Here is a 23,576-nt window from a genome sequence, read left to right on the forward strand (position 1 = left end):
ACGCCAGGGTTATGCGATACATTATTGAGGAATGCGATCGTCGAGGTGCCCTGCCCCAACATTGCATGACACATTAAACTCAACGAGAATCGGCACCATCATCCAAAAGTTGATGTCAATAGACCAAAAATAGTTGGAAAGCCTACAGAAACTATAGATAATTAATGTGACAATCACATTATTAAAAGTAGACTTGGAGCAATGATTTTCTGAAGAACAATTTTTTGTGGAGGATGCTTCAGGTAGTTCGCTGCCCCACCTGCCCATATGGACCGCACGCTCCTGGTCATCATACTCACTCGTCCCTTCACTTCACCTTTGAACAGTTGTTTTCAGGCCAAAAGAAGTTGCTTAAACTAGGCTGACATTAAAATACGAGTTTGTGTTGATGATAATGATTAGCCTACATAACCCGCCTAAGATACGCAATTACACCACAGACGCAGCCAATCTTGCATTACTTTAACGTACATTATGGGACGTTATAGACCATGTCAATAGACCATGTCAAAGCAAGAACGCAATTGACCCCTTGGTAAGTTAGCGTCATCTTGTCGCATCTCTGGGGACAATCATCAGCGAAACTAATGAGCCTCCAAAACAAAGCCACAATCGCCTCAAATCGGCGTTCGAAAAGCTTAAGCCCCCGTCACCTGATTACCACCTGAATGCGCTCCAAAATAAAGGTTAACATGGGCCGCCCCTGGGAACGAGAGGGGCCATCAAAAGCACAGATGATCACGCTGGCGCCTGGTGCCCGCGTTTAGACAAACCTGCTGCGAACACATAAAGGTGCGCTCGTACTGATGATAATGACCACGACTCCTCGGCTCTTCCAGCAGATGTCAATGGGGAAAATGGCATGTCTTTGCTTTTCTGTGTCAAACGCTCAGAATGAATAACAATTACGCATTATGTGTATTGAAAGCTCAATCGACTGCGTACCTTGCAGATAGATACTCTCTCTCTCTCTCTCTCTCTCTCTCTCTCTCTCTCGCTCTCTCTCTTTCATAGATACTTGGGCAGTAGGGCTGCAAAAAATCCTGCTTTATGGCATTTTTAAGGCTCCATCAGACCTCTGTCCCTAACTACGGCAAAAACAAACGCCACCGACAAGAAACATTACCTTTCCAACCTCACCTTAGAAGAATAACATAACAATAACATAACAATAACAATATCAGAAAAAAAAACTGTTCACCTACTTTCTTAAGATTGCAACCTATGTTTTACTATGAAAGAATGTGTTGTCATTGTTTATTTTTACATATGCTGACTAATTTTGGAAAATGTCTCAGAATATGCCATAACCTCTCAAATCTAACAAATCCTTGCCAGTTTCAAGAAGGCAGACTGAAGAATGTGGACATAGCTTATTTCTGTCACATGTTGTCTTTAAACAGGTTAATTATGGCACTTTGTTTCTCGTTTAAGCGATTTACAGTAGGCTTGTACATGGTGGCATAGCCTGTTGCCTTTCACTCGTAACGTTTCTCTTTTTTTTCTACAACCTCTTAACTCCCGCCCCGTCAACCCAACCCATAAAGGGGGCAGGCCACTGTGCGTCATCTAGCAGCTCCACAGAGCTTTATAGGTTTGCATGAGCGTAAGGACACAGACTGATCTGCGAGAAGCGAGCGCTGCACTTTATATACTGGGGCTAAATTTAGGGCTCCATCCTGAACGTGTTTCCTCCACTCGCTCAATTGGTCCAGCTACTCAGCTGCAATATTTATAAGGTAGGAGGATCTCCTGCTGTACAAACTTGAACACTTAAGTAGACCGTTTTTAGTCAGTTCTAAAGACTTGTGAAAAGCAAAGTATAGGCAAGGCACACGTTTTAACCTCAAGAGCAGAACTTTGGACGTATGGAGATGGCCTTATCTGGGACCATTTTACCATCAATAGCAACATTCTCAAACCAAAAGGACAAACTTTGGGAACAAGTAAGTATGCGTTTCCAACTTTCTGCCTGTGTGATGAAATTAATGTTTAAACGATTCTTGAAAAAAACAGTCCTTGTATTTTCTGTCTGTGTTTACTTTCTTGGCTTGAAAGACAATCCCCCTAAAGAACGCATCTTGTATTTTTTTGCAGAGGTGGAAAAACGAAGCGGACAAGTCCGTATCTTCCAACTGCACTGAACTTAATATGGACAGTTACCGTGGAAGAAAGGACGACGAGGATCTGAGTAAATACTTAGATCTGGAGTTTATTCTTGCCAACACAACCGGCGCCGATTGCATCGGGGCGCTCGCCACAGGTGCGGAGTATTCCATGGCCGGCACGGAACCGTGCAACCTTTACCAAACCGTAAACAGCATGGGCACTTTCCAGTCAAACGATGCCAGCCCACCTCCACCACCCTACAACAACAGCCTCATGGCCGAACTTTTGAGAGTCGATGTTGACAGTTACGGCATGCCGAGCAATGGCACAATTCAAGGAAGATTTCTCATCAACTCAGCGCCGTTTCCCAGACAGGACTTTGTTGACATCAAGGTCGAGCCGTCCATGGACAGTTACGGACCAGTTATGGGCATGGTCCCTCAGACATGTCAGAAAATTAAGCAAGAGGGCAACGTCTCATGCATGATGTCTTTTGAGCAGCCCCGTATTGCCATATCGCCACGGGCAGCTGCCAACATGACTCCGCCACTTAGTCCGGATGACCAAGGGAATTCTGAGTGCCAGCCACAAGTCTGCCACAACATCTTCCCGCAGACCTACACAGCTTATGCCCATCACCCAGCTCCTCCGCCGCCTCAGCAGATGCCACATCCCTACCGGGGAGCGCACCAGTTCGGTATGTTCGAAGACGGTCTCGGGATGCAGCCGAGCTCGCAGAGAGCTCTGCTCACACCTCCGTCGTCGCCACTCGAGCTTCTGGACACCAAGCCCAAGAGAGGACGTCGCTCCTGGCCAAGAAAGCGCACTGCCACGCACACCTGTACCTTCGCTGGCTGTGGCAAAACTTACACAAAGAGCTCACACCTCAAGGCTCATCACCGCACACACACAGGTAAGAAATGCTTATTTTTTGTTAAATATTTGATATTTCTTCACTTTAGTGCCTATGGTGCCTGCAGAACAGTTTGCCAAGTATTAACTTCTGTGTTTTTACGCGCAACCAATCACGGAGTTTAAAAACAAAGTCTCTTATCTGTGAAGTCAACAAACTGTAACTAATTTCCTCTGTAACTAAAATCCTCCCCTTCTTCTCTAACAGGTGAAAAGCCATATCACTGCAACTGGGAGGGCTGCGGATGGAAATTCGCTCGTTCCGATGAGCTGACGCGCCACTTTCGCAAGCACACCGGTCACCGTCCCTTTCAGTGCCACCTCTGCGAACGTGCCTTTTCCAGGTCGGACCACCTGGCACTGCACATGAAGCGTCACATGTGAACGGACGCAGGACTGAGACAACAGTGTTGAAGAACATGAATTTGTTATGTCAATTGCCTTACAATATTGTGTTTTTTTATTTAATTTCCAAAGGCATTTTCAGTCGTTCTTAAAGATTTATAATGTTATAATTTTTTTAACAAATGTAGCTGGTACTACGATTGAAAGAGCAAGAAAATGTCTTTTTGTGTGTGTACATTGGGGTTTCACCACCAACTTGAAAAAGTTGGCTTTTGACATATTTGTATTCAACTGGAACAGTGTATAACAGTGCCTTTTTTATTTACGAGTACAAACTACTGTATGAGGGCAAGCCTGTTGACTAGCAATGTTAAAAAAAGAAACAGTAATATCTCGATTGACAATATGAGCTCAGTGATATGACAATGTTTTGGTTTAGAAACTGCCTTAAAGTTTCAGTGACTCTAGCTCTTTGTGCATTCTTTGCAAGACAGTCCTTAAGTCATGATGGATTTGGTGTATATGTATTTCTATTGAAACAATTGTATCATATAGGTACAATAACTGTACTCTCAAGCCCCAGTGTACAATACCAAATCAGGGCTTGATGTCCTGTTTTTTTCTATCAAATGTGTATATAAATTTTATATTGTAAGTAGGGTATTTATTGTAAATATTAAACTAAATTTGAATATAGCACTGTCTGTTGCACTGTTTATGAAAGATCACTTCAATGTGTTCGAAATCAGTCAAGTGGTAGGAAGAGAAAGTTGGGCAAAAAGTAAGCAAGAAAGGGGGGGGGGGGGGGAGGCACCTTGAATATTAAAGCTCACCCTAAACTAGAGTCTCTTATTATGGTCTGCTTTAAACCAAACTGGAAAATGATGCCCTAGACATTTGAGCTGTACCAGGCCACAGCTTATGGGGACTAGGGACCATAACAAGGCATTCAGAGAAATCAAGGGTACACACTACTATTCTGAGCCCCCACTCAGCCAGTGGGAACTTGGTATTCCACTTCGCATGGGTGATGCTTTCCAGCTGCAAAGGGGCTGAGGCCAGTAGCATGTGGCTTGCGCCCTATAAATACAAACATTACATTTACATAATTACAGAGAGTGAATTTAGATACGTCTGGACAGAGGGGCCGCAACGCTCGGCACAGCAGCACCAGCAGCAGCAGAGTGCTGGGGGAGGGAAGGACGGGGGGAGCATGGGGATGACATCAAAGGCCTCAAATCCTAAAATTGCACACATGGGCCCCACACTGATGGAGGGATTCATAGGATGAGCTGGTGGGTGCAAATTGGAGGGCAAGAGATGAGGATGAGAGAGAGACAGAGGCAGAGAGAGAGAGAGAGAGAGAGAGAGAGAGAGAGAGAGAGAGAGAGAGATGCATTGTCTGTTACAGGTGGCAAGATGCTTGCACACAACATTTCACTGTTCACTGCCAAAACCAACCATGTTCAACAGATGCTTGGCAACGCCGAGCACTTTCTCACCACTGTGCACACTCACAAAGCTGCCAAGGGAGCCAGTTTAAAATAAGGGGTGAGCTCAGCTAAGTGTACCTCATGACAAACGTCTTGGACAGACCTCTAGGAAAGTATGGTCCTACAGAGGTAAATCAGAAAAGGGCAATTTGAAGTCCTATTACTAGAATGTGAATGTTTTCATAAGTTGACCTCAAGTAAAATAGCACAATAAATACAATAATATATACTTTTGAGTCCATTACAATTTAGATGTCAATATCCCCTTGCGGGGAAGTCTATGGTGTGGCATTCATCGTTATCTTTCTTACAAATCACTCCATTTCTGCAAAAAAGAAATGCTTGCTCCGGGCACATCTATAAATAGACAATTCAGTGAAGTGCAAAAGTAGCAGTCTCATTTCACTTTTTTTGTTCTCATCATAGTAACTTTTACTACAAGTCTTGACACACTTCAATAAAAACATGGTGTTCTCCTTTTTTCAAACCGTCATATTTGGTAGAATATCAAAAAAAGAAAGAAAAAAAGCCACCATTTTCCACTATTTCATAGCATAGTTACAAAGACACATTAAAGCTGCATTTGTACTGCAAAGCTAGCACTGAAAGGCTTTGTCATGTCACCTGCAAAGATGAAACTGTCACTCCTTTGACTAGCTAAGAGGAGATGTTGTTCCAAAATGCAATGATATGGGTTGGGGGATTTGCGCTGGATGTTCTTCTGAGACGTGGAGGAAAAGTGACCATCTGATTTTCAGTCCTTTCATGAGCCATCCAGTAAATAAAAACTTCCTGAAATTTCCTGTTATGTCAAATTGGGCTAATTAACATACCAGAGCTCAGAGTCATTCAACTGTTAAAATGATTTTTCCCCGATTCGTTCCCGTTTAATTTGAGGTAACATGGTCGAAGATCCTTGCACAATGAAATAAATAAACAACTAGAATAGATCAACTAACTTTCCACAACGATATTTCAGGGCAAGGAGTCTTTTAAAAGCACTTTAAAAAACATGTTTGATGGCAATAGTACAGTAAACTGAAAAGTAAAACCAAAAGTGCTCACACACCCAGTCATAGTGAAGCTTTTTACCCAGATCTCCTCTATATACACTCTGCCTTTTATCCCCTCATTCACACACACGTTATTGGCTTGCAGTACTCAAAGCTTCCTGATTGTAGTAGTAGTTTTTAGTTTCACATTCAAACACACACCTCTACAGGTGTAGTCCTGACTGTGTTGACTGACAAACTGACAGACTCCCGAGTTCCACACTAGGCCCCTCCACTCACTCACACACACCCACACAGGCACGCACGCACACGGACACACACGTTTCACAGAGAAGACAATGGCATATGAGTGCTGTGGACTCTGTAGCAACATGATTCAAAGCACATAAAGAAGAGTGAAGACAGGACACTAATGTTTTAGTGATCATTTAATATATGGTATTTTATAATGTGTACCCCTAGTATAGTCCAAATCAAATGACAAGAAACCCCAGACGCATGCATGTGTTTTCTTTTCTTTCCTAGTGACTATTGCATTTAAACAGCGGGATTTTATTTCAGCCCTCACAGCCTCTAGTTCACAAGAGCCACTGCTAGAGGGCGCCCTAGCCACTGAGGGCAGTGACGAAACAAACTGTGTGATTATGGACAGTTGGACAGTGTTGTTGACAGTTATTTTTTTTCAAAAGGTGTAACCTCTGTACAAGTCTGAAATAACTAAGAGCATTATGTTCGTCTGCATTCAAGCCTGGCAACAGACACCACTCAGATCAGCTAATCAAGATGTAACTGATAAAAGCAATGACTTCTTCCAAACAGAGCCCCAGAGGCTGCCAATGTGAAGGTGCATCTCACGAGGCATGCTAACATTATACAAGGTTACATAATTTCTGATTCATCGTGGGTTATATAACAATGCTAACAGTTGCAAACATGCGATAATGAGTCAAACAGCATAACTCCAGGTAGTCATGGCAGGTAAAATGTTCCTTAATGACAGACAGCTGTCTACTCCACCTTCTCTTCCGTACAGTACAGTGCAGGTCTAGATGTCTTAAAAGGCACCTAATGTTATAACAAAAATATCAAAGCAGAAGGAAGACTCAAAAGACAAAAAGGTAAACAAAAAATAAATGGTAACAAAAAGTAGTGTTAATCAAAAACATCAAAAAACTGACTCATAAGGGAGCTGACCAAAAACAAACCAAACAAGATCTCCACCAAGACACAGAAAATTAGACACTCTTGAAAGAATAACAGAGCAAATATCACAAAAGTCTCATGTCCCTGATTTCCATATTTAGACTTCATTAGAATTTCATTAGGACTATTTATTTATTTATTTTGAAATCACTGGCAGATCAAAGTCTTTGGGTGAGCTGGCGCAAGTTCTTACATGGCGGCCAATAGAAAAAACACTTTAGCAGCCTACATTTAACAAAATGAGCTTGAAAGTCCGCCAAAAAAAGCACCACATCACATCACATTACATTACATTTCTGATGACCTCTATTGGCAGGTTACTGCTTATTGGCATCATAGCTGTATTCCACAGTGCAAAATATTGGAGAGGAAAGTAGAGCCCTTCAAATACATCTTTAAAGCATCTGCAGTTACATAACCACGCAGTAGAACATGAACCCATACAGCATACGGCTTTAAGAGGTGTCCAATAATGCTTATGATGCATCCCTTTCAGTTCTTTGTACCTTTTTAATGTTACCTTTTTTTTTAATCCCTTGACGACTAAACATTTTCAAACAAAGTCTGAAATGACGCAGTGGCACAGCAGATGCAAGTCATTTCATAACTGGTTAGTGCAACAAGTTTGCGAAAAGGACAGTTTATAGACAGTTCAACACTTCCTCACACGTCCAGAAACCACAGTGGAACAATTTAAGGTTTAGAGGCAACACATAAATATTGTCGAGATTTAAATAAAACTTCATAAAGGCAACTCAATACCTTTTTAACATTAGGAAACTGAAAAGCTTTCCAACCATTTGAATAGTTACCATCAACAGTCTACAAAAGGAATCCTAACGCTTTAATGAGTACAATTAAAGATGCTCTTACAGACTAAAGTGGCAGGAAGCTCTAGAACAATCTTTAGCCTACTTTTCTACAGTGCATTCATAATTACTTCATATGCTCCACAGTCCATATATATATACATACATAACCGAGACCTTTACGGCTGTTCCTGTTAGACTAAAGTGACCCAACAGCCACAGAGCAGCTTCAGGAGACGAGAAAGAGGAGAAGAGAGGAAAGAGAGGAAAAAGAAGAGGAGAAAAGAGGAAAGAGAGGAGAAAGCATGACTGAGCTCATCATTAAGGGATTTCATCAGGTTGGTGTGTCCAGAATGTTGTCTGTCGGTAGGAGAGTCGACAATTCTGAGGACTTATTTGGTCAAGATAGGGGTCAATGTGCAGTGGAAGACTAGGACCTCATTTTAGTACGTTTTGGCATCTGGGAGGTGGAATTATTTGAGGGATAGTGTTCACACCGATTTGCAGGGTTTTAAGGCTGAACATTTCAAATGGGCCAAGAGGGAGGCTTCACTGACCATTTCAAACTGTGGAACAGGGTCAGGGTGAGTGTCCTGAGCGTCCTCAGGTGACTTCAGACTACGCCGAACAGTTCCAGAAGTTATGAAAATGTCCAGGGTAGCATTCTGCACACCATGTTATCAGTGTGTTTTGAAAAGGGGAGCATCAAGTGAGTGTTGTGAACATCTTCAGGAGAAACCTAAGGGGATGATTCATTTGAGTAGATCCTCGAGGTCAGCAGTCTGAGTGTATTGTAGGACATCAGGTCAGAGGAAAAGGTCCAGGTGAGCGCTGGGACCACGCTCATGCCTCCAGAAAAAGGGTGGGAGGGTTCAGGGAAAAGCACCAGGGTCATGTTCGGGGGTAAGGCACCAGGAGGGGACTAGGTGTGAGTGTGTGCAGCGGGGCATGTTCAAGTAAAGGCAAAAGAAGGGGATTTGTGTGTGTGTGTGTGTTTGTGTGTGTGTGTGTGTGTGTGTGTGGGGGGGGGGGGGGGGGCATGTTGAGGGAAAGTAAGTTAGAGTGTGTGTGTGTGTGTGTGTGTGTGTGTGTGTGTGTGTGTGAGGTGTGTGAGGAAGGGGGCTCAGGTGTGTGTGTGTGTGTGTGTGGGGGGGGGGGAGGCATGTTCAGGGAAAGTAAGTTAGTGTGTGTGTGTGTGTGTGTGTGTGTGGTCATGTTCAGAGGAAGGGGGTTCAGGTGAGTGTTTTGCTGAGGGCGATGGCCAGCTCCAGGTCCTCCTGCTCCTGCTGGCGGAGTCTCCTCAGCCTCTCCTGCTCCGCCCGCTCGCTCTCCCGCTTGGCCCACTCCAGCTGCTCCGCCTCACTTCCAAACTGAGACAGCACAGACACCACGGCTTTACACACGCAAGCTGCTCACGCCGCGCACACACACACACACACACACGCACACGCACACGCACACGCACACCATTCCATCACAACACATGCTCACGCTGCATACACACACCATTCCATCTCAACACATGGTCACGCTGCGCACACGCACACACACGATGACAACACATGCTCACACAACAAACCCAGTGACAAGAGGTGTGCGCACACACACACACACACACACAACTAGAACAATGCATAGTACAACACACTTAATCAGACACTCCCATCGTGCACTGCAGCTGATTCCCTTGTGCATCACGTGCATTTCACACCGATCTGTAGGCCATAGTGATATAGACAGAGGAGCACCATCATAGCATAGTTCCAGATTAGCCTATGCAGCAAGTGTTCATTCGGATTTCAGGAAGTGATTCACATGGCAATTTGCTCTACAAGTCAATCACAGAATGAGTAACTGCTTAACTAATTGACTCTGATTTGATTGAATAGAGGAAAACAGAGTGGAATTTATACTTTTCTGTGATTTTGATTGAGTGCACTTTTCAAGCACAGCACACAATTTGGATTCAGACTCTTTTTTAATGAAAAGCTAATCATCAGACACGAGAGTATGACGGAACATATACCACATGCCAACAGCCAGAGCAAAATGACAGGTTCAGCAACGGCAGTTTTGCACTGCACTATTCTCGGTTTGCCTTTTTCCTTACTATTATAAGGAGTTGAAGTTGCACTAAATTAACCTTTTCTGTCACAATGCTTTGACTGAGGGTACAGGTGTTGCATTTGCAGTGTTGTACTGTGTCCATCAACCCCTTGACAGAGGAGAGAGAGAGAGAGAGAGAGAGAGAGAGAGAGAGAGAGAGAAAGAGAGAAAGAAAGAAAGAAAGAAAGAAAGAAAGAAAGAGAGAGAGAGAGAGGTAGGAGATTTTTGGTGTCCGATTGAATCATGGTCCTCACAGATCAGCAGGCCTACAGGGTGGAGCGTGGGAACTGGTGCTTGTGAGAGTGAGCGAGCAGAGCTTGCTCTTTACGCATGCAAAAGAAATTCAGTTGTGGTCGCCGAACCCTCGAGTAACCTTACCTTGCCACTTCCTGCACCTGGGTAGGAAAACACATTAGAACACACAAAGGCCAAATCAAAGACGACAACAACAACAACAACATCAACAGCAGCAGCAGCAGCAGACACACCCAGCTGTAGCGCACTAAAGTGATATACAAACTGAAACAACGACTAGAGCAGTTAGTGCCTGAAGAGCACAAACAACAGGGCAGGGCACAGTCATGCAGATGGTGCGGAGGGGTCAGGAGGTCAGGTGAGACGACCCGAGATGATGGGAACTGAGATCACACATAAAACCCCACACACACACACGCACACGCACACGCACACGCACACACGGTTGCGTTTTGCTGGGGTGTTTTACGCCACAGAGATGAATATGTGACTAACAAAGATGGTGTGAGAAATGTGTGATGGTGAGGGATATGGGGCACTGCTCTCAGAGTATGCCTCCTGATCAGATGCCCCTTGCATCATCAGAGAGCTTACAGCCCTTTTAAAATATGTTTAGAGTCCTTTTTTTTCTTCTTCAGCACAATAGTTGATTCTACAGTTTAACAAATTAGAACAAGGAAGTACATAAATGCAATAGGTAATTAAAAAATCGGCAGCAGGGGAAAACACCTAGCCTATGTAGCGTAGATGGTAAAAGGCTAGGAAACGCTGGTGACTACCATCATCTCCCTTAGCATAAGTTCAGCACTAGGTGCCAATGTGAGAGCGAAAAGCACAGTGGCATCTGTTAATCTCCAGGACCACACACACACACACACACACACACACACACACACACACACACACACACACACACACACACACACACACACACACACACACACACACACACACACACACACACACACACACACACACACACCCACCCACCAAGGGTTTCTCCACATCATGGAAGCATCAGGCGGTGTTACAGTATAAGCAAAAACCCTCTGGAACAGCCGGTTGATGGTTCTGGTATAGGGTCATAACAAAGGTGCTCCAGCGCCAACATGGCCAAAGGAGCTTCAACGGGGAACTCTTGAATTGTGCAACTCTGATTTCACAGGACCCGCATTTGATCATACTGCTAAGACCGCTCCTATGCAGAGTCTGCATGTGCATTTTAAAATGGATGATACAAACTGCTGATTCAAGATCGTTTGTGAACTGGTCTTAGTCTCTCAGCAATTAATTTTCGGAGTTTCCTCTACATCCGCCAATTGGAAGCTACCTCTAGCCCTTAAGAGTCTTTGTGAATACGGGCCCAGGTGTCCAGGACCGCTATCCTGTGAAAGACGACATAGATTCATTCATCTTCTCACATACTACTTTCATACTTTAATGAACCACTGACACCAACACAAACAAGTGTCGTATTTAAGGCAGAGAGGTCAAAGAGTGTATGCCTCTTGAGTGACCGAATCTGTGAGCATCTGTCTTGAACAAAGGGTTACAGATAAGACAAGTCACTGTCAAGGGAGCAAATGAGTTTGGATGTGAAGGATGAGAGGGAAGAGCGTGGATGAGACCAAAGGCACAAATGAGCTGCATTAGTTGTGAAAAGTGTAGTTGGAGAGAGGGGGTTTGGGGCTTGGCTGAGAGAGAGAGAGAGAGAGAGAGAGAGAGAGAGAGAGAGAGAGAGAGAGAGAGAGAGAGAGAGAGAGAGAGAGAGAGAGAGAGAGAGATAGAGAGAGAGAGAGAGAGAGAGAGAGAGGGAGAGAGAGATGGTTGGCTACGAAGCTCGGCACTAATACGAACACATGGCACGGACACAATGGCGACACAAACACACACACACACAGGGGATCCACGCTGAACTTACGGCAGCAATATTGGCCAAAGAGGCGGGCGGGCCTCTCTGGCCTCTACTCACGACGTGACCGGCTGGCCCCAAGGAGTGTCCCGGCGCACCCTGACCTAGGAACAGTTTGCGGAAGAAAGACCATTCTCGTCTTCACAACAAAGAAACACAATAATCATGTGGGCAATTGTCCAACCTCAAGTAACACAAAACTGCTAGAGAGATTAGGCTGCCTTTGTTGGTGTTGGAAGGGTGCAGCTACAGTCATGAAGGCAGGCAGTGTTAATAAATTTGATTTTGATGATACATTTCTATGACCTTAAATTTACCACAGGCCTACGAGGCGTTCACCCAACTCAGTTTTAAGTGCGATGAGATTCTGGTTTAACTACCAATGTCATGATTCATCTACCGCACACTATAAGAGAATACCCACACACTATGGTCAATAGGTTTTCAGGGTTGGTTGGGGGTGCCACACTCTTCTGGTTGCTCAACACCCCCACGATTGGGGTTATCCTATAGCCTACTCTCCTCGCGGCTCACCAAAAACCACAGGGCCGGTTTCAATTCTGCATTCACCAAAGACACCAAGCGGCTCCCTGCACACTAACACAACACAGATGAAAGAAGCCCATTCTATCTACTCCCTTCCAAACTTTAACGATCATTGCCACTGAACATTAAACATTTGTAACATGACAGAGATAAAGGCCGACTCTATCTGACCATTCATTCTATCCTTCCCTTCTCTCATGGTCGGCAAGAGGTGCTTACGGGGGCAGAAAGAGAGAGAAAACTAGAGAGAAAGGAAGAGAGTGTGAAAGAAAGAAAGATGGAGAGAGAGAGAGAGAGAGAGAGAGAATTGCCACTATCACTGAAGCAGTTGGAACAGAGCAGTGGCAGTGCTATGCTCTGTGGGAACATCACACTCACTTGGCCTGCACTAAAAAAAGGTGTTAGCCATACTACTAAAGATGAGTCAACACTGAGATATGGACAAGAGAGAGAGAGTGAAAATATGTAAAGATGTGCAAGATAAACTGAGACAGAAAAACAGAATCAGCGGCTTCCATTCTCAACAAAGGAGCTGTCATCTATCCAGGCACAGGCATCTAGATCTGCCACGCCCTGGTGAGTAATACTATGATAACAGGAGAGTATAGGTCATGCACAACACCACAAACATAGACACTACAAGCAGCTTAGGATACTACAAGAATTTTAGTTTAAAAAAACATTCAAAAAGTAAACACAATGTTCAGAAATAAGTCTGAGTTAGCATGCTAACTGGCTAGTTAGTCAATTGCTGTGCACTACAAGAAAATACATTTCAAAGCCATCTCTGTGTGCTCCGGTGAACCTTCTCCCTTTCCTCCCATGATCAGTCCTCTCCCGTAAAGCCACAAACGTGAATTCAGAAGCGTGGTGGAACTACTCAGGTTTTTTGACTCAGGTGTTCATTCATGGAAAAAGGAATATCATAAAGCATGTGTTTAATTAATTCTGTTGAGACAAATATAAGCATGCCCATATGCTTGCCAGCCCTGCGATAAGAACCTGAAGAGTCAACACAGCTGAACTGGATAAGTTCTCAATTTGGTTTACAACTACTTCTTTCCTGCTTTAGCTAATGGTCCTATTCCGTACTGGCCAAGGCTGTAGGGCAAGGCAACCAGGCTCTGTACAAATGGAACCTGCGACCCATTAGACCGTCCAAAAGGGCTGGTGTGAGAGGTCAGATTACAGGCACCCACACTGCTAAGCATCCTTAACCACATCTGAAACACTACATGAGAATAGAGAACCTGCTGAAGGCAGTGATTTTTCAGAGCCACAGCCATTTCAGTCTCAAAGATGGGCCCAAGGTCAGATAAAAGCCAAGTTAAGGAGTCATAAACCAGACAGTCATAGACCAGCACACTCACAATCAATAAGACACTCACACACAGCCACAGTTTCTGTGTATGTACCTGGTGGGAGGTTTGCCTCCCCATGGTCACATCCCTGCTGGACATCAACACTTCCTGGACAGCCTGTGTCTTAAGCTCACATGCAGATGAATCATCTTGAGCTGCTGCATCTTTTCATCAGGCTGTGATTATCTCTTGGTCAGCTGATATGATAAAGACTTCTATGAGGTTTCTGCTTTTTTTCTTCTGTGGCGTTCATGTGTAATATGTGCTAATCTATAAACATAATTTTGTGCCCCCAGTGTTTGCTCTTTCCCCTCCACCATAAGGTCAACTGGTTAAAAGAAAGAAATCCCAGCGCCAAGGGACTAGGTCGCGTATCTGCTCTACAAACATCCAAAAGGACACACACACACACACACACACACACACACACACACACACACACACACACACACACACACACACACACACACACACACACACACACACACACACACACACACACACACACACACACACACACACACACACACACACACACACACACACACACACACACACACACACCACTTTCAGGGGTGCCAGGGGTTATGGAACTCCAGGGTCAGGGTGCAGCCCTGTGCTGACTAGATTTGTCGACAGGCTAATTTATAGTCCAGGCGACTAATCCTGACGCAGTGATAAAATGTTTAACAGAACATCATCTAGTTTCTATAGCAACTTGCACATTTTCTAATGGGTGCAAGTTGATTTGTTATTTAGGCAACGTGAGCATCGGACATGTAACGATGAGCCTTGGTCACAAACTAGCAAAGACATTTGCATCATAACTGGCGCCACGATGCGCCGGGCATTAGATTGGGCTGCATGTCTTGACCTTGTCCAGACCTTTCATCTCTTTAATAGTTCTCCTCAAGAGTTCCCTATTCTAATTTTTGCCAATTTTCTGGCCGATTTACCAATTCAAACAACTGTTTGTACTTTTAATTACTCTTCCACCACACAACCTTCAACTAGCCAGTGGTGGGGGGGGGGGGGGGGGGGATCACACTTCACTCGTGAGAACCAAGCGGTTCCATGCCCACACAGTTTCCTGTTGATAAGCTCAGAAAACGAGAAACTCACAGAAAGGGGAAGTTATTTCAGGCACACGTACACATTCATGGCATGCAGCAGGCCTCACTTCATCTGAACACACTGACACACTTTTCATTTCAGCCTTGGCTGTCTATCCCCCGTCATTGTAATTACGTGAGTTCAACACATGTGGCGGTTTCAGTTAATTGATTTTGGTTCACATCAACAGAGTTGGATCTAACACGGGTCTGATGCCAGGTTTACCTACCTTTACTTAGAGACATTGTCATCTGGAATTGGGGGAGGGGACGGGGGGCATTAGATAATATCAATCACTAGGTGATGCATAGAGAAATAGGGATTCCCTATCAGTACAATCCTGGTATGTCCTTTACGAAGGGCTAAACAATGTTATTAAATCGGCACAACCCATTAATGTGCTTTGGTATTGTATATAAGAAATAAATGATGAAATTGTGTGTAGCACTCTTGCATCTTCTGTATCCATTTGCATTAGCATATGCTCCTCAGTTGCACGCCCAATGTAGTTCGGCAGTTACACCCCTTACAACGGTCATAACAACTAATGACCCTCTGAGGGCCTACACCGTGAGAAAAAACCCCATCACTCAAATATTCAGTTAGCCTAATTATGATTCCTTGGCAAAGTCCCAAGTCCTAACAGGCAGGGTTGTAATTAGGAAAGCCCATTAGCGAGATTAAACAGTCTAGAGGTATGATCTCATGAGCAGGTCAAAGGTTGAACTCAGATTTATCTCACAGTATGTTGCTTTCTAAAGTTAGCAAAGTGGTGCACAGCCCTGCTTCACAAAACTAGGATGCTGAAGTCAAGCTTAGGCACTTTGATGGCAAAGTCCATAACTTTGATGGTATTATGTCAAAACAAAGAACAAAGCAATTGAAATCCATCATTTTCAATTAGTTGTTTGAATATAACTCAACACAGAAATGTTTCAGGGGGGGTTCTGTACTTACTGGAGCTATAGGGAGGAGGGGCGGGCTTAGGAGGTGGGGTTTTCTTAGGAGGATGAGAAGGCCTTCTCTCAAACGCCAATCCAGAAAAGTTCTATTTACAGGACCAGACACAAAAAACAGAGACGATGCGTTTCAGAAGTCACTGGACTTCTACACTGTGCTGTGAGCTGCTGTGGATAATAGTGTCTGCTAATTGTTTTAGATGGACTCCAGCAGTTTATTACAACCTTATATCTCTGCTCTGCTTCTCTTTAAATTATACATTCAGAAGTGAAATTAATACATTAAGTGTGTGTGTGTGTGTGTGTAAGGCAGTGGCGTGACGACAGTGGTGTGACGACATCTGCAGCATCGTATCAAGCGGATGGCAGAACACGCATCATATTCCAATCCTGTCCTCCACCCTACCTTTGACATTTGCCCAAAGTCGGCAAAGCCACTCTGGCCTCCAAAGGCACTGTCAGCAAAGGGGTCCTCTGTTCCAAACGGATCTATGGAGAGAGGAAGCAAGATGGATGGGGGGGGGGGGGGTAGTTTGAGGAACAGAGGGAGGCAAGAAGGGAGAAACACACACACACACACACACACACACACACACACACACACACACACACACACACCTTAATGGAAACATCTAGTAACACAAAATTCCTGAAAAACCACACACTCCCGACCCCTACACCACCCCTGCTCCAACAATCTCAGTGTTGAGCTTAGTCAAACGGCCAGGTGCTATTTTAAGAGTGAGGGGTATGCGACCTGACCATTTGCTTTTCCATGACTTACTGGGGCAGCAAAAAACGGCTTTTTGTTAGGCCTGACGCATGTCTCTAATTAACTCATTACAGCCAGTAAGTGGTCTTTCTGTTCCTGGCTCCACGACTGGGCCTCTGTTTGCAACATAGCGGCATGCGCCGGGCTTAATGAATAAACTGACAAATGCAGGTTGACGAAAGCAGAAAAAAAAGGGGGGGGGGGTAACAAAACAAAACTTTGTAATAGAATCTGTTTGTTGTGAGGTTGAGGTTTGAAGGGTGACATTCATGACGATATGAATCCAGTTATTCTTCTCCGAGACACTACTTTTTCTTCACTTCAGAGGGTGTTATGGGTGCAGTATGTTAAAAACAGGGTGAGCTGTGTGCTCTTACAAGCATGCATCTGCATCCAGAGCCTGTGTGTTTCTCATAAATTAAAACAACTTCCTTCAGAAGAACGAGTAAAGAAATAAAAACAGGAGTGACACAAATGAGTCTGTGTATGTTTACGTGTGTGCGTGATGCGAGTGTATACCTCCATGTGCGTGCGTGTGTGTGTGTGTGTGTATCTGTAAGTGTTCCTATGCGTGTATATATATATATATATATATATATGTGTGTGTGTAAGTGTTCATGTGTCTACGCATGTACACATGTGGGTCTGTGTGAGAAAGGCAAGAGTAAAAAAATAAGTGTGTAAAAACAGCTCCCTTGCCTGAGCGTCCCCCCCCTCCTCTCTCTCAGGTATGCCTGTGTTGCTGAATAGAGAGCCTGAGCTTTTCTGTTATGCTTGGCCACAAAGCAATGCTTGTTCCTCTAGTACTATTTTCAGCAGGACAGCAGTTAAACGTGTAGGTTGGAGCCCCAAATATAGACTTCAACCACAGGAAAATGTGAGGCTACACATATATTTCACTAAAACCGCTGCCTAAAACAATAAAATATATCTATAAATGACCAAAAAGAAAGAAAATGAATGCTGACTAATAACCTGGTCAAGGATATGTTGTATTAGAGCAACTTTCCTATTTTTTACTCGCGTGAAAAAGTTTAGAGATGGATAAAAAAACTAATTTTCAGGGTTAAAGTCGACAAAGTTAATGAAGTGTGAACATGTTCGCAGACAGATTTCTCCACAGAGTGACTGACTCGGATTTCTAGCAACATGGACCTCTACCACTCCACTTCAGGCCAACGGTACCTCACCTCAAACACCTCAGGCTTCATCCAACCTGACCTCAGCTCAAGAAACATCAGGCTACACATGCACAAGCATCCACACACACACACACACACACACACACTCGTCACAAGCACGTGCACGTGTGTGCGTGCGTGCATGCATGTGTATTGCCAGCCAAGAAATGTTACAAATGCACATAAAGCACATACAATGTCTATAAGTGTGTCTATTTTCTATCGTTTATGTGCATTTGTGCTCCCCAGAATTTCAATGGTTGGTGTTTTTTGTCTCTAATCAACTGCCGTTGATGATTGCAAGAACAACACTGAACTTAACAGTGAGCTGACGCTGTGGCCTGTGGGCTATCTCTACATCGCCACTCAAGCCGCTGGCACCTGCTCCTGAGTAGAGTTCAGCGTTTGTGGAAGTCCTGGTGCACCTTGCGCAACACTCCCTCTCTCCCTCCTTCTCGCTGTAAAAGTCCTGACCCACCTTACGCAAGACCTGCACAACTTTATTTTTTTTTCCCCTTCCTGGTCCTTTCCCCTGTCCAAAGCGAGCACGAGTGTTGTGGTAGATTTGTGTGTGTGTGTGTGTGTGTGAGGGGGGGGGGTGCTCATGACTTCCCTTTTTCTCCGACCACTGGTGCTGGTAGGAGCACGACTGGTTGTTTGTATCTCTAACATTCTGGTAACGTAACACTACAGCATGGTTTCAATTCCCGCTGCGCCAACAAACTGATTATATGCATCAAAGATTCCAGCGCACTACGCGCTCCGCTCTAAAACCTTTGATGTGTACACTTCACATGCACAGTTGGTTTGTATCAAAGAGTCTGCTAAATAGATAAATGTAGGGTATAACGCATGCACCTTCACTGTAGACAGAAGGAGAAGCTCGGCCTACCCAAATGATGATGAAGGGCTGGGCCGCCCGCAACATGTCCACGCACTGCAAATGAGTATTTCTTACCGCACTCTAAAGTGTAGGTTTACAACCTTTTACTTTCAAACGTTTTAGAACTGTGCACCCATAATTTGTGGGGGGGGGGGGGGAGTATCTTCAGGAGGGGAGCCACTTTTTCTCTCCCTCCCTCCTCTCCTCTCCCCGGGCGGACAACACAAGGCCTGAGCCCAAGACAAACAAACACACACTGGATCTATAGACAGATTGAAATAAACAGCCTGTGTCGAACTGCAGTTGTCCACTTTGAGACACACACACACACACACACACACACACACACAAGCAAAGGAGGCCTGCCATTTTCAGCGAGGCGGGTATGTTTATCGCTTCAGCGGTGACAATGCACTGAGACAACTGTGGCTAGAGTATAAATACACACAGTCGGAGGGAGGAGGAAAAGAGAGAGAGGCCATGCTTAGTTACAGGGCGTTGGACGACGGACAGATGGATGGATGGATGGATGGATGGATGGACTACCTGAGTCTTTGGGCTTAGCAATGGACTGGGCGAAAGGGCTGTCACCTCGGGATAAGTTGGTCTGGGTGTGGGGAGAGAAAGAGGGAGCGGTCAGCTTAGGGAGTGAAAGTTAGAGATGTGTCAAAACAAAATATCAAAATAGCACAACAGCACTGCAATTTCCAAAGGAAGGTGTGGATATCATGTGAAGAATAGCAACAGCTTGGCAACAGTTCTGAGGAGAGATAGGCATTACACTACCTTTGTGGAGCTCTGAGGAGAGATAGGCATTACACTACCTTTGTGGAGCTCTGAGGAGAGATAGGCATTACACTACCTTTGTGGAGCTCTTGCCAAACGGGTCCCCAGATGCAAAAGGATCGGCAGATTTGAAAGGGTCGCTCTCTTTGAAAGGATGCCCTCCAAAAGGATCTGAGGGAACGGACAGAACTGGGTATGGGAAACATGACATTTAGAAGAACGTGTTTTGCCCTCATGGACGCCCACGCTTCTACAAAAGCCAGCAGGCCTTATGGATGCCCAGTGGTGATTAAGGGCAGCTTGTTGGCATTTGAGAGCCCCATGCCCATAAAGACGCCCCTTGTTCTCACTAAATCACCAGAGGCTTTTAGAACATCCACAGCTTCACCACTCATGGACTCCCAAATGGTTTTTGAGGTCCTAATGAACACCTACTGCCTTAGTGAGAGCAAATACTGACCACACACACACGCACGCACGCACGCACGCACGCACAGAGTGGTAGGAGCTAGCACTGTGAAAAGCAAACTATCCTTTAAAACTCAAAGATATGAATGTAAAGAGGCAGCTCAGGTGCCATGTAGCCCACAAGGTTCTGTTCACGGTTTATTCCTTTAAGGACTTTATCCGTGCCATAGTTACCTTTGTGCTTTTTCTACGGGGGATCATGTTCATGCTGGGCTCTGTAAAACGCCTTGAGACATTCATATTTTGTGGCAGCACACAAATAAAACTGAATTTTATGCTGGTTTGAAAGTGTGTGTGTGTGTGTGTGTGTGTGTGTTAGCATATACAACTCTGGAAAAAATTAAAGTTTGTATCAGCGATGGCGGGGTAACATCATTTCTGTTGATGTTCAAACAAAACAGACAGCTCGCTACTCCCTCCCTCTCCCTCCCGTGCAATTGAAACTCTCCTGAACGCGCATCTCGTCGGTTATTGGTTGGAACACTTTATTTTGCTTTTGAGTGGTTGGCAATTGTTTTTGTGTGCAGATGTGCAGCCTAGGCTGCCTACAGAGACGCGTTGTTTTGACGGCCTGCTTATGGGGCGGGCAGCTAGCGGATAGTTAGGACAGATTTGGACCTTTTTTAAGCCTGCAATCGCTGATACAACCTTTAAGAGACCACTGCACATTTTTCTGATGTCATCCTATGGTTGCTAAGTGACAATTGAATGAGTCATATTCAAATTTGCAGTGGTCTCTTAATTTTGAATATGACCGTCAACTCATTCGAATGTTACTCATAGGTTGACATCAGAAACATGTGTAGTGGTCTCTTCATTTTGTCCAGAGCTGTATGTGCATGTGCAAGAGTGCAGAGTGAGAATAGAAGAGGCAGTGGAGAAATCAGCTCACCTTGAAAGGGATCTGATTTAAAGGGGTCCTCGGATTTAAAGGGATCTGCTGGGGTTTCTTTGGCAGTGTGGTTGAACATGGCTATTCTAGATCTCAAGGAGCTGGAGCTGCTCTCCTGTTATGAGAGAGAGAGAGACACACACACACACACACACACATTCAGGACTCTATCAACAGCACTCTGCATAACACCAAGGTCAGGTAAGGGACAGCTGTCAAAACGTCTCAGCAGAAGGAACCTGGTGCTTTAACAACAAGGGTGCATTTTTTTGCACTGTGAGCCCACCGACAGAGTGCATCAACACAGCATCAGCTACTGAGATGTGCTGAAGGATAAGACCTGTAAAGAGCCTGGGAACAGGATAAGTTTCTCAGAAATATTTTTTTAGTCAATACACAGACATCCATACAGGATAGTAAAAGTGATGAAAACCACACATCTACCCACACACACACACTGCTCCAAACGCATAACCACCTACACAAACACACAAGTACACAACTAAATCTCACACACAAACACACAGGATTTTAAACAAAACAAAGAAAAGAGAGCACATCACTCCAGTCCTCAGGACTTAAAGTTCTACTCAGTGTCTATAAGACACAGTTAATGTTCAGGGCAAAACATATTGCAGATATGTTTGCTCAATATAAACCAGGTATCGGAACGTCACCTATTTCCGCCCTTTTACGTGTATGTGTCACTTAATATTTATTTCTATACAAACCAAGACGGCGGATTCCTAAAGAAACGCAAGCACCAACCCCATAAGTGTATCTAAATTAGCTATGTACTATGTGACTCAAAGAGCTGTAAACAGTGTTGTAAGGCTGTGTGTACAAATCTCCTTGGAGCTCCAGTGGAAATTTGATTTCGCGATGAGAATTCTCGGTCTAACTGCTTAAACAACCCTTAATGTTTGTTTTCAAAACTTGTTTTCAAAACTGTGCAACTCACCAAGTGGTTAAGGTGTTCGTTGATTATTAAAATCAAATATATATCGGCGCAATGTATGATTTCCAGCCGTTTTATTTGCTATTGTGGAACTATTTTTTCAGACACCTCACAACCGCGTATAAACTTCCGCTCAATATTTGAGCCTTAGGCATAGACAGTAAAAGAAGGTCTTGCGGAAAAACTACAACCAGAGAATGTCTGCTACAACCAAAAAAGCCCCCGTTTCCGTTTCCAGTGGCGCAGTAATATCAACGTGCAATGAGTCTTCCAGCAGAAATCAATGGGATTTTACAAAATGCCAAATAAAACACGACAGAAACTGTACTTCGCTACGCTACTTGTTTTGGAACATCAACGAACACCACTAACCACTCGTTGAGTTGCACAGTTTTGAAACGAAACGAAGAGTTGTTTTAGGACATGTTTGTGCATGCCTGTAGGCAGCCACTCTGAAGTAGTCAAAGGCGATTCAAAAGGAGTCAGAAAAGTTGAGACAGGACCAATCGTGAAAATTTCGGTGTCCACCACTCTAGTTCATCCAAAACAAACCAGAAAAGGGACTCAAAGTGCTAAACACCGGATTTTTCTTTAACGTTAACATACCGGACACCTATTCAGCCTGTTGTTCTGTGTGCTATTGTGTTAAGAACTTGCCTTTCCAGATTAAATGTCTGGTCTTGGTCTTGGATTTTGTGAAATAAATTTCTAAATAAATGCCACTTATAGTCCAGAAAATACTGTATAATATAATATAATATAATATAATATAATATAATATAATATAATATAATATAATATAATATAATATAATATAATATAATATAATATAATATATAATGTATAACACAATATATTCTTCTTTTTATTATATTTTATTATAATATAATATAATTATCATTAATATTTTTTTTGGTATGGGAATTAATATTATTTTGTCTTTGTAGTACTGCTTACACATTTATTTTTGTCACCATTGATTGATCTAGTGTCCTGTGCATAAAATGTAAAGCACATTTAATGACCATTTTGTATGATATACTGTACTATATAAATACATTTGAACATGATAAAATATTTATACACCAACGCATACACACAAGCAAACAAAGCTTAACACACATATAAACACAAGCACACACCTTGCCTTCGTTGAGGCGATCCAGGGGTCTGTTGTTGGGCAGGGGGTCGTTTAGCTCAGGGAAGCGGGACAGGTCACTTAGACTTCCGTTCAGGGCCTTGCTGTACTCCTCGATGGTCTTGGTCAGCTCCTGCTGGCTGCTTTGGATCTGGGCAAGCTCACTAGTTGCCTGAAGTTGGTAGGAGGCAAGGAAGAGGAAAAACATGATCACATCGAAAAAAGCAACACACACACACACACACACACACACACACACACACACACACACACACACACACACACACACACACACACACACACACACACACACACACACACACACACACACACAGACACACACACACACACACACACACAGA

The 23,576-nt window shown here is 44.0% G+C and overlaps 2 protein-coding genes across 8 annotated transcripts in view; one reads left to right on the forward strand and one right to left on the reverse strand.

The window, feature by feature from the left end:
* eps15l1b (epidermal growth factor receptor pathway substrate 15-like 1b) overlaps positions 1 to 23,576 on the reverse strand; it is a 117,250-nt gene that overhangs the window by 74,223 nt on the left and 19,451 nt on the right. For 2 of the 7 annotated variants that reach the window (XM_076293805.1, XM_076293803.1), the window contains 8 exons: positions 23,219 to 23,386; positions 21,119 to 21,233; positions 19,835 to 19,929; positions 19,519 to 19,579; positions 16,543 to 16,625; positions 16,135 to 16,225; positions 12,167 to 12,261; positions 6,283 to 9,254 (listed from right to left, as the gene is read on the reverse strand). In XM_076293805.1, coding sequence (XP_076149920.1) covers positions 9,117 to 9,254; positions 12,167 to 12,261; positions 16,135 to 16,225; positions 16,543 to 16,625; positions 19,519 to 19,579; positions 19,835 to 19,929; positions 21,119 to 21,233; positions 23,219 to 23,386 — 846 coding nt within the window. In that variant the 3' untranslated portion in view covers positions 6,283 to 9,116. Of the gene's footprint in view, positions 1 to 6,282; positions 9,255 to 10,368; positions 10,386 to 12,166; positions 12,262 to 16,134; positions 16,226 to 16,542; positions 16,626 to 19,518; positions 19,580 to 19,834; positions 19,930 to 21,118; positions 21,234 to 23,218; positions 23,387 to 23,576 lie in introns of those variants that run through there. The other 5 variants (XM_076293804.1, XM_076293806.1, XM_076293808.1 and 2 more) reach the window with 5 other exon arrangements.
* On the forward strand, positions 1,627 to 4,062 carry klf2b (Kruppel like factor 2b). The gene is made up of 3 exons (XM_076293802.1): positions 1,627 to 1,946; positions 2,098 to 3,022; positions 3,230 to 4,062. Exons 1-3 carry the CDS (start codon positions 1,869 to 1,871, stop codon positions 3,403 to 3,405), a joined length of 1,179 nt encoding a protein of 392 aa, XP_076149917.1. The 5' UTR covers positions 1,627 to 1,868; the 3' UTR covers positions 3,406 to 4,062.

The sequence above is a fragment of the Alosa pseudoharengus genome, unplaced genomic scaffold (genome assembly GCF_046254945.1).
Source record: "Alosa pseudoharengus isolate Yale_2024_CS ecotype anadromous, Long Island Sound unplaced genomic scaffold, YU_APseudo_1.1 YU_APseudo_1.1_scf_2, whole genome shotgun sequence".
Classification (NCBI taxonomy): Eukaryota; Metazoa; Chordata; class Actinopteri; order Clupeiformes; family Clupeidae; genus Alosa; species Alosa pseudoharengus.